The 12,215-nt window shown below is 33.0% G+C and overlaps 1 protein-coding gene across 1 annotated transcript in view; it reads left to right on the top strand.

Moving 5' to 3' along the window:
- Positions 1–8,377, top strand: part of ZDHHC21 (zinc finger DHHC-type palmitoyltransferase 21) — an 84,624-nt gene extending 76,247 nt beyond the window's left edge. The window contains exon 9 of the mRNA XM_032635873.1: positions 193–8,377. Within this exon, the coding sequence (XP_032491764.1) occupies positions 193–325 (133 nt within the window). The 3' untranslated portion in view covers positions 326–8,377. The remainder of the gene's footprint in view (positions 1–192) is intronic.
- The last annotated feature ends 3,838 nt before the right edge of the window (positions 8,378–12,215 follow it).

The raw sequence follows: 12,215 nt of genomic DNA, 5'->3' as shown, positions 1-12,215 counted from the left end.
CACAGATACAATATCTGCTATCCAGAGTTAAAACTCAGCTGCATTCCATAATGAAAGAAAAGCTGTATTTGTGATGCTGGGACACAATTCATCAGAGTCCAGTAATGGATCCCCAGCCAACCTGTATTGTTTTAGCTGACTGAAGTGCACCATGGGAGTGCTGTCTTTCACTAATAATGCTGTCTTCTGTAGATCGAGACCCCGAAAGCCATGGCAGCAGACCTTCTCAGAAGTTTTTGGCACTCGTTGGAAGATCCTGTGGTTTATTCCTTTCAGGCAGAGGCAACCACTGCGAGTTCCCTACCACTTTGCCAATCACGTCTAAACAGATGGATGGTGGGCACAGATGGGTCCTCCATGCTGGAAATGCGTTACAGGTTTTCTGATAATAGAACTATGACAGTCTTCAAGTCAATTAAAATCCACCCACCAATCTTAAGCATCATAATGTGCCCCAGGCTTTATTTGAATAGTGATCTTGATCCTGTTGTGGGACTAATACATGATCTATATTTAAGTTTTAAAGCATGTTTACTTTCAAATTAGCTTTCCACAGGGATTTCTTTAAATGCTTTTGTTATTAAACTCAAAAGGCAGTGATTGGGATGAAGTAATTGTACATAATTTCTTTTAGTACTGACAGTGTTACAGATTTTACTTTATGGGAAACTTCGGATGTTTATTTAAAATTTTCACCCTTAAGCAGTACTAACCAAATCTGAATTTCATTCTTTAGGTTTTACAAAAGTTGATACGCCTTATATGTAAATTTTCTTTTTCAAGTACAATTTTATGTTATACTTCCTTTTGTATGTACTGCAAGATTTTTTAAAATTTAGCATATAGGATTGAACAACAACAACAAAACAAAAACAGCAACAAAAAAGGACAGTGTTTTCTTAGAAGTAGCTTTCTAATGTTTTTTTTTCTCTTCACCAAAAACACCACTAAAGTAAAACACCAACTACCTACCTTATTTTAAAGGAAAGATTAAATTTTTTTCACGTTAACTTTCCCATTTCTTTCCCCTGTACTGTTATAATTATTGGTTTTTGTTAAAATATTTGCTCCAAGGGGAAATTTTTGACCAAACAGGCATGTGTTCCTATTTTACCCTAAGATTTTTATTAGCAAAAAGGGTAAAGAATTTGCAATAATTCCACTGATACCTTTTCTAGTGTAGTTATGTTAGAATGCATATGTTTTTAAAATGCTAGTATAGGGCACCCCTGGTGGCGCAGTGGTTGAGAGTCCGCATGCCGATGCAGGGGACACGGGTTCGTGCCCCGGTCTGGGAAGATCCCACATGCCGCGGAGCGGCTGGGCCCGTGAGCCATGGCCGCTGGGCCTGTGCTTCCAGAGCCTGTGCTCCGCAACGGGAGAGGCCACAACAGTGAGAGGCCCGCGTACCACAAAAAATAAAAAAAGCTAATATAACTAGATAATATATAATGTATAGTATAAAGAAGAATATTGTGCTTTAAAAAAATATATGTATACTTTTTACTTTTGTTTACCTACTAGTAGATCTAAAATTACACCTTGAAGGTTTTTATATAATAGATATTGGCCAACTAATATTGAAATTTTATTTATAGGAAGTTACTAGTAAAAGTAACTTTTGTGTACCTGTAATCACCCAGATTGAAATTAAATTTTAATTGACCAACTATAATCTGGATTGAGAGACCGTTTTTAGTAGCCAATGTTAGGAAATGACCTTAAAATGAGAAAATATAATCTATATTCATTATTAGCCTTATACAAATTTAAATTGCTAATTGTGATGGTCTCTTGGAAAGCATAGAATATTTGTGTGAGAAAAAATTTAGCATGGTTTGAAAAAAATTCAGTTAAAAATTTTTTTCCATTAGAATACTGCAAAATCCATATATCTTTAAAAAACTAATTATGTACTCAGCCTTTCCCTTGAAGAGAGGATTGAAGGGGTATCTAGTGTTCTTGGAGCATATCAATATTTTCTTTTTGGTTAGTTTTGGTAGTAAGGAGTCATACCTGAGAAATCATGAAACAGAAGGTTACCATTGTCAGCTAGTTAACTATACTGTGGTTATTTTTTAGAAATTATAAATATCTCCTAAAATAATAGAATAAGGTCTACTCAGAGATACAGGTACCATGTCTTTCATGTTCTGATTACAGTGCTTTATTATTTAAAAACTTAGTGGCAGATGGAAATATTTATTGGTGCTGATAAGATTCATAGTAAATTTAATATAAGAGGTATATTTATAGAGCTTAATGAACCACAAAATTAGTACATATATTCATTCCAGGCAGATGGGTTGGGTTTTGACCAAATTTGGCCTGGTGACTGAACTGTTATAAGGAGTAATGTATAGATAATGTAGATAGATGTCAGTCAGATGCCTTATGCTGTATACATTCCTTTCAAATAAGGACATTGAAAAAACAGCAAAGCCAAGTGAAGACCCCCTAAAGAGCTTTATGGACGAATTTATACTTCATATGGTAGCAGTAGCTACCTTGAAAGGTACCAGGGAGGTACTCAGTGCCAACCTCTGTCTCAGTAATGAGAATCAAGAGGTGGTCTCTTTCCCACTCTAACGGTTTCTGGTTTTGGTTTTCTTAGGTTCCCCACTTCTAGGGCACCTCTTCCCACCTTTCTCTTTACCTTCCCTGATCCTGATCCCTCTGTACCTGATTTCTCTAAATTACTGGAATACAAACTAATGCACTAGGCAAGGCATATATTTATTTTTGTTTGAATGGCAGAAATGCTACATATCAATATATTTATGTAGGAATCTATATAAAGTATATCTATATATACTTATGCTGTAACTTGCAGTATTTCAGAGTTAGCACACCTAACTGGGTTTTATGATTCTTGTTAGACAACTTGAGAGAGAACACCTGGCACTTTCCTGGGGAGTCCATAAACTCTAGTGTGCTCTCTGCGCCCTCTTTTGGCTAATTGATGTAATTATACTGGCTCTAGAGATTTGTTGCCCAAATGAAATGTATACCCAAATTCTGAACATTTCAGAGGTACAAACTTAAGGGAAGTCTATGTGCAAAAATGTAAGGTTTTATGAAAATTAATGTGTTCCTATTTATGATTCTGATGTCTGGTTCATACATATATGACTACTTTGCTTCATTTATGTATATTCATATTATATTTTTTACTATCAGACAAATTTATATCAGATCAGGATAAATAAATATAAACCATTTCATGAATTTTATTTTGAACCTTATTTTGGCAAATTAAGTCCTTAGAATTAAAAAGTCATTACCTTAAAATTACCAATTTATTACAAAACAAATTTATCGTAGTTACAATGGCAAGCCAGCGTCTAATGTGTTTTACTGAATATCTAAAAAAATACATTCAGTTTTTTAATCCCAGTTTTGGAATGATTTTTTTAACTGATTCAATTGCATTAAAATAATAAGAGATTAATAATTCTTTCTGTACTTCTCTTCATTTTTTTTAACTTTCCTACTGTGAGTTAGAGCTGTAGCTTTAGTAGCCAATTTATTATATATTCTAGATAACCCTGAAAATAACTAATGATGTTGAGCATTAGAAAATAATTATGAGCAGTGAGATTACTGATGTAATCTGTATATTGGATGAAGTATTTCGTTATAAACATTTCATTTCATTTTAAGCGAAATGTATTTTAAAGGATGTTTTACATTCAGCAAAGTCATTAATTGGACTTCTGGAAATGAAAGTAGTTGTTAAGTACTTGTTATAAATTGCACCTCTTGAACAATTATATTTGTTGCTCTTCTTTTCTGCAAACAAAAATGTTTATGGGCTCAAGACTGTAGGCAAAAAGTGACTGAGTTCAGAATTTTAAAAATATTGTTAACTGATGTTCCATTGTGAGAAAAATACTATTTTGCTTCAGAGTTGTATTAAAAATATTTGTGGTTAACATAAGAGATAGGTATACTTAAAATATTAATATGTTAATGTCTTTGAACAGAAGAAAGCATAGTTTACTTTTAAGTAATAGAAATAGAGAACATAAGCATAAAGTTTAGTGTAACAGCTGAGTTAAAACTTCTGTCAGAATGAACATCAGTGAATGTTTGCTAATGCTTAGAGGTATTTTTCTCTAAGGATGGCGGCTAATTATAACTGTTCTTCGTCAGGCTTTTTTAAGTCACTTTCCTACAAATAATTAGTTGAAGGTGTGTCACCTGAAAGGGTGTATTAATGCTAATCATAAAGACTTGAGTTAGGACAACACCTCCACCCAGGAAGTATGAAGTAGTTCTGATTATAACCACATACCTTTCTATGTGTTAGATAATGGAGCAGTTTGAATGTTCTCACATATGTTGGTATAAAATCACAATGTATCCAGCTCTAGTTTACAATGGTATTAATATTAACAGAGCTGCTAGCCTTTCCCTGGACTTTTCTCTAGTGTCTACTTCCCTTGTGCTTCATGTGTGAATAGACTACTTAGCTCAAGTTTACTAAACTATTGCTGCTTCATTAAATAAGTTTTTGACATGACCTCTATATATGTAGATATATCTAGAATTTACTTGGTACAGTTTACACTTACAAACATTAAATAATTTATTAATAGATATAAGTATTAGATTTTTTACCCAATTCTACTACGGTCGCTTTCAAAAATATAAGTACTGGCAAATGTAGTTAGTAAGTCATGTACATTTAGTATGTTCTACTTGCTAGTATTAGTAACCATATAATTAACAAATGAATGAGTGTATTATTTAATGTCCACATTTGTTACTTTCGATCCTAAGAATCCTCTGAATTTCTCTGTAAATCACAAATTTCATTATGCTCTGAATTTAGCCATTCTCAATTGAATTCTAGAATATTCTTCAGCAGAATGTGAGAAAGTAATAGAACCAACTTGCTTGAAGTATTTTGAACCAATGTTGTTCTTATGTATATCAATCAGTATTTAGCATTTCAGCTGCATTTAGGATGATGATGGTTTAACTTCAGGAAGTGTTTTCTCTGATGTTTCCTTTCATTATCATTGTGCAATTTTTAACAACAGAATTTACTACATTTTTGTCTGTTCTTCAGATGTTATAATACTGCCTGCTAGTGCTAATTTGAAACAGAAATAGTAATGGTGTTTATCCTTATGTCATTGGTATTTTCTATTATCATTATTTTTTTTACTATTATTATTTCCTTTTTCCCTTGTCTACCATAGAGGACAGGTACAAATGAGTAGTGAGTAGCCAGAATTAGATAAAGAGAGTATTAAGATGGAGAGAAGGCTAGACAGAGCATGTATAATCAGCATCTCAGCAGAAGGGTTTACTGGACACAGAATCTGTGACGTCAGATAATTCCTCTGCTACAATCATTTTAGCCTTTTCTCTTGTTGACACTGTTTCACTGTAAGAGTTGTTGATGCGTGTAAGCGTTTAGTTTGAGTTATTTTATCCAAGGAGTGTATATTGCTGATTCTTGTCAGCTAGTCAGATGCCTTTAAGAAATTATTTTGAATTTTAAATATCGGAAGTGTACAGTGTACGCTAACCTGAAGTGTCAGGAATTATGTGAAAGTACAGCTACTTAATGCTAAGCAGAAATGAATAGGTTGCCCAAGGTTTGATTGAAAAAGCTGGGACCTTTTTATAAGTCTCCTCTTGCAGAGAAAGGATATACTAAGTATTGTAGTAAAATCTGTCAACAGAGGGAAAATCAACAGTTTGTATATAAAGGGTGATTTTCACTTTAAAATTTGGACTATTTCAGTTTTTCGTATCTTGAGGGTCTCCGTAGCTATTGGTATTTTGAATCCCTGTAACATGTAATGTGGTGCTTACCACAGTTGTTCAACACTCTGATCTTTTGGGTGTTGATAGCTTTATATCTAAACAGAGATATGGACAAAACAGTAGCAATGTAAGGTGGTCTTTTTGTGGTTTTGCTTGTCTGTTGACTAAATACAGGGTTTACCTGGGTAGGCTGTCAAGTAAAGGGAGAGCTAGTCTGCATATTGCACACTCGGTGTTCTTGCCAGGGTGTGTCGGGTGACATTGGAACTACTGGTGCCTGAAGTTAGTGTTTCACAGCCTCAACAGCTAAGACATCCTGGTGCTACTCACTTTAGCATTGAGTGACATTTTTAATTCCCGTACCAAAGAGTTAATTTTCTTTTTGGTTCACTGAGTTTTCTTCTCACATCCTTGTGTTTATAAAGTAGAATTTAATGTCACTAAGAACAATTTTGATTAATAGATCTTAGTTTTTGCACACTGCTGCCTCAATTTAGTTGGCTTTAAATGTCTCTCACTTGGTCTGTTTTTTTCTTTTTTCTTTTTTGCTTAGAAAGTAAAGTAAAAAAAAAAAGGGGGGGGGTTTTAACTTAATATGGACTTTAATTTTGTATTTTCGTATAGATTGGCTACTTTAAAGAGTAGTTTAATAGGTCGAACTTAAAAAGATAATTGAAACACTTTACACAAGATTTTTTTGTTTTATTCTGCAGGAATAAATGAGAAATAATAACTCTTATCTCTACAGATGAACTCTGTAGCTTGTTGGGCCCTTTTAATAAATGCTAAAGCAAAATGCTAAAAGGAGAAGTTAAGGGCCCATTCTGATTACAGATGAAGAATTTTGCATCTGTGTGTGTGTATATGTGTGTGTGCGTGTGTGTGTGTGTGTGCGTGTGTGTGTAATCCTTAGTGGTATTAAAGAATGATAATTGCCATTTGTTTTGCGAATAAAGATAAAATTAAAGAACGTTTTAAAAATATACACATATGTGATATATGTACACACACACGCACACACACACACTCTTGCCCAAGAGGAAATGCAAAACTTTGATTTAAAAGCAAAACGAAAATTGAACTTTACCCAAAAAAAAGCCTGGATGTTGTTACTCACTTCACGTAAGTTAGAGTTAAGGGTATTTTTAAAACTAATTCTGCTTAGTGATTCATTTTACAAAAAATGGGAGAGAATATCCTTTAGAAGTAGTTGTCCAAATGTAATACTGCTATGTGTACTATCCTGGTTCCCTATTTTTTTTCTACAGACTTCTAAAACACTCATTTAGTGTCCTTAAAAAAACTGTAGCTGAAATGATTAAAAATTTTGGCAAGAAGATAACTGTGTGTATGTACTGGAAAAGTAGACAATCACATTTGAGAATGTTTTGCATAGTTTTCAATCAACTAAAATCATTCTGTCTTTGAATGTAGATACAGTATATGGTTTTGCAGTGGATTCTGAATGGAAAAAAATCAAGTCAAACTAGTGTGAGATGTGACTTAGGATCATTTGAATGATATGTAGAAATACAGATGTACATATTTTTAGGGGTAAAGACAAAATTTAAAAGCAAAATGGGAAGAGACAACATTGTCTCTCTGTCAACAATATATTTTCTAGATTTTGTTGTGACAATATCAGTTCTGAGTTACTCAGCTTGTTTATGTGTTACTTAAATTAATGTGGCTGAATACAGTTATTTGTTCAAGTTATTGGATAGTAGAAGATTCACAACTATCTGCTCTCCTCCAGAGATGAATATTAAAAAGAAATATCTACTTTAGCATAGGTACAATAAAGCGACTAAATGATACAATAGGAAGAAGTTTCTCCACAATTGGAGATACTCAGACAAATAAGTTGCAGGTCTAACCTGGGGGAATAGAATAGGCTTTTGGGAGAACTGAGTGTAGATGATCTTGCTTGTAGGAGCTTTATGTCCCTGGAATTAGTCTTTTTAAAATGTGACTGGCAAGTTTAATGAATAGGCAAAATTTGTGATATTTCAAGGCTCCAAAAATTTTGTGTCAACCTCAGTGGTGTCTAATATTATATCCCTAAAATAAAAGACTTTTATTTTAATAGCGGTATGTTCCAAGTGCCATATGACGATCCTGTTTTTACATTTATCAGGCATTTTTTCATTCAGTGCATATGTTTAAATCTGAGTGCTGTTTAGCTGCATGTCTGTTTTACCTTGTCAGTTACCCTAAGAGCATTTAAAGAAAAATCTTCACTGACATTTCTTGTGCTAAAGGTAATAAGGAAAATGGTAGTTGAGGGATATGAGAATAGATTGAGAAGAGGGAGGAAAATGACAAGTGGGAGCCATGTATGTATCTGAGATATACTTGTTTCAATGAAAAGTCGACACTGGTTCTGAAAATGAAAAACAAACCATGTATCTAGCTTAAGAACGGTGTTTTGTTTTTAATTTATTTTAACGATTTAGTTTTATTCATGTAATATTTCTGTTTTCTTTGCAGATTGTTTTTAATTTAAATTGTGGAGTTTTTACTTCTCTTGAAATGTATTAGGTACTGTATTTTTAGAAATCTTATTTTTAAATAAATATTTTTTAAAAACATAGGACTGTTCTTCTCCCCCACCTCTGTATTTATTAAAATCAACCCAAATTCTAGATTTTAGCACTATCAGTGTGGCAGGCCACTTTGTTTAGTTTTATGCAATTTGGATAATTATTCATACTTAGTAGCCTTAGGATTTTGTTCTATTATAATCTCAAAATTGTTTATATATTCAAGAAAAACTGGGTATACATAGTGGGGGTTGAAATTGACAAATGCAGTATTTCTAGTTAGGCATATTTGTTTAGAGATGACCCAATTGGCTAGATTCAGTCACCCCTTTTATTTAACATTTATTGTTCCAGACAGTATTTTATGGAACTATTTTTTTCTTTGTGGAATAATTTACATAAAATAAAATGCAGAGAGTATATATCTAGGCATTGTTTTAGATCTAGGGGTATTAAATTACCTAGAGCCTTTGCTGTTATGGAGTTATAGTCTAAGAGTATCTGGGTAGCTTTTTATTGACAAATTTCCTAAGTCTCAACTAATTGCTTTACTTGTATATGCGAGAAGTGAGAACAGAGACGTGTATATTAGTGGGTATAAATTGGTCAAAAATATCTGAAAAGACAAATCAGTATGTCTTAGAAACAATGAAGGTGTAGAAACTGAGATTGAAAGATAGGGGCTTAACTTTATTTTAAAAATCCCTTCTTAAATTTTTATTACCAGAAAAGTAATGTTGATAAATACTCTGAATTAAACGACTTGATAGAGTTTCAGATAAAACTATAAACTTTGCTGCATTGGTAAATGAAAGCAAATTGTTGCATGCTGACAAACCTTAAAGGATTATAAAACTTTATTCTTGTTCCTTTTTCAATTTCCTTTGCTCTGATTCAAAGCAGCATTTAAAATAATTGTGCCTTCTCAGCGATGATAGATTATAATTCTCAAGCTTTTTGGTCTCAGAACGCTTTTGTATTCATAAAAATTATCACAGGCCCCAAGGAGTTTTTGCTTATGTAAATAGTCTTTATCGATATTGACTATATTAGAAATTAAAACTGAGTATTTTAAATGCTTATTTATTAATTCATTTAAACATACCAATAATAAACCTATTGCATGTTAACATAAATAATGTATTTTTATTTAGCGATCCATGATTTTACATTTTTTTCAAAATTCTAATATCTGCCTTTATAAAAGAAAGCTGGATCCTGATACTCTTCTACACTCAATCCCTTGCATTGTTATTTTGGCTGAAGTATCTAGAAAAATCTGGTCTCATGCAAATAATGGAATTGGAAAAAGGAAGAATATTTTAATAGTCTTTTCAAGTGCCTGTGGATATTCTTTGATAATATGAAAATCTCAACAAGTTATGGTTTCTGAAAGTTTAGTTGCATTGTAGAACCGGAAACAATACCAAGGAACTTTTCCTACTGTGTTACATTAAAAGCCATTGGTCTCTTTTTCACTTTGGAAAGTTCTCTTCACCCATACATGATTTTGTGACATCATTCATTAGTCATTTGGAAACTATTGGAGTAACACAGATCTTCCAAGTGTTACACATTTCATTCGATAAAAATAAGATAAAATTAGATTAAATTAAAAATTTTAAACTAATATTACCACTGATCTGGTCAGAAAAGTAAGTACTAGAAAACTGTTAAGCTCATAATGACACATTACATTTTGTAAAATCCTAATTTTCATGTAAAAACTTGAGTTTTATTATTGGTAACCACAATGTCAGTGATTTTCCTTAAGGTTCACTTCATTCATTTTGAGAAAATGTTTGCCAGATACCCATGTCTGAAAAATGAAAGTTTGTCAGTTATTCTTTCAAGTAAAAAACGACGTTCCGTGAAAAATGTTCAGCTTGCAACTCAGTAGCACCAGTGCTTTTTTCCTCAGGAATGAACAGTCATACTTGGGAATGCAGGTAAAGGGCTTCATGTTTACTTCCCATGTTGTCAAACAGAATATTCAAAATGTACTCAAAGGACAATATTTAATTAAAAAAATATATTTTTACTGATTCATCAAGGGCATATTAAGTGAAACTGGCTTGTCATTTTCTTTTTTAAGCTGAGGTTTGTTTGAGTCTACTTAATTTGAGTCTGTTTAGGGAGGAAAGCAATGGGGAGTGGGGGGGAGGTAGGACAGAACACTATGCATTTGAGACTCCAGTTCATTTACTCTATATTTGATAAGAGAAAAGGAGCATTAGCTGCTTCAAAAGAGAATTTGTATTTCTGTATGCCTGCTTTTGAAGTACTTAAAATGTAGCGTTCTTAAAGATTCACATCTATTTAGCCTTGTTATAAAGAGACAAAAACTAAAAATACATGATAGTATTATAATACTGCAAAATCATTTGAGAAGCTGCCAGATACTGTAAGTGAACAAATGCATACAAATGCTGCTCTAGGCTGATCAATTATCCATATGAGCAGCAATTACGTTAGTGTGCAAGGGCAATTGGAGGGAAAATTGGACCCTGTGGACATCCAGCTGAGCAAACAGGACTGAGGAAGGATAGAGGATGTGTGTTGCTTTGGGGAAAAAAAAAACAAAAAACTAAGCTTCCTTAAAAAAATATTTGTATCAGTCACAGCATATTCTTTATATGTCCTCTGGTTAGTATTTATATGTCCCCTGGCCTAGTATTTTTCAAATTAGCCCTTTTCTCCAAACAAAAACGTGCCTCTGTTTAAGGATCAAACACCCAAATAGCAATGTGTTTTGCATGTGAAAAAGCCAGAATAATTCAGGAAATAGAGAACTTGGAATATACAAATCCAAACATTCAGATGCTACTGTACATATATGCTTAAGTATGTTGTTAGTAGTAAATTGTGGAATGGTCTGGATGATATTTATCTTTCTTAATACTGAAATTTACTATTTTTATAACTAGAAGTGTTCCCTCACTCTAATGAGTGATGGTTCTTGGCATAAACTGAATGATTGAGGATCTAATACAATGTGAAGTTGTTATAGTTCCACCTTGAAGCTGTGGGTGAGTAATCTTGATGAATAAGGAATGACCATCAAGTTAATGAAATTTGTTCTATAAACTGTATAAGCTGTGTAGCTGTTGGACCAAATACCCTTATTCCATTTAACAGGTTCATATTTTAATGGCAAATAAATATAACCAATATCAATTTTTTGGGGTGGTCTACACATGTTAGAACTTGATGTGTGATTTAGAGAGTTCTTGAGTGTTTGAAAGCATTTCACATGTTCTCAACATGGAAAAGTATCCACAATATAAAATACCAATCCATACAAAGTGCTCTAATTTTTGCCATTCATTTTCCATGTGTATTTTTTATATTTGAAAAATAATTTTAGTAATTTGGGTGATCCCGGTGGTAGATAATCTCTAAAAGGACCTCGGGTGTTCCCCACCTCCTGGTATTCAAACTCTTGTAGAATTTTCCCCTTTTCCATCCCTGGAAGTAAACACTATTCTAAATTTGAAATGTATTATTCCCAAACATGTTTTTGTACTTTCACATGTGTAAACATGAGAAATATTTTATTACTTGATGATTTTTAAAATTTACATAAACCTCCTCACAGCAGTTCTTATCTTTTGTTCTTGCTTTTTTTTTTCCTCCATAGCACTTACCACCATCTAAAACAAAATGTGAAAAATCCCCTCTTCCACTGTCCACTCCAAAGGTAGCTACTGAATAGCCTGGTATCCATCATTCCTCTCCCTTTCCTTCACATATCTCATATCTCTCTATCTATCTATCTATCTATCTATCTATCTATCTATCTATCTATCTATCTATTCTCATACGCATGGTTATTTGGCTTTCAAGGGAGACCCAACAAACTTTTCTGTGATTTGCCTTTTTAACAAT

The sequence above is a fragment of the Phocoena sinus genome, chromosome 6 (genome assembly GCF_008692025.1).
Source record: "Phocoena sinus isolate mPhoSin1 chromosome 6, mPhoSin1.pri, whole genome shotgun sequence".
In the NCBI taxonomy this organism is placed as follows: Eukaryota; Metazoa; Chordata; class Mammalia; order Artiodactyla; family Phocoenidae; genus Phocoena; species Phocoena sinus.
This window is presented reverse-complemented; position numbering and strand designations above follow the sequence as displayed.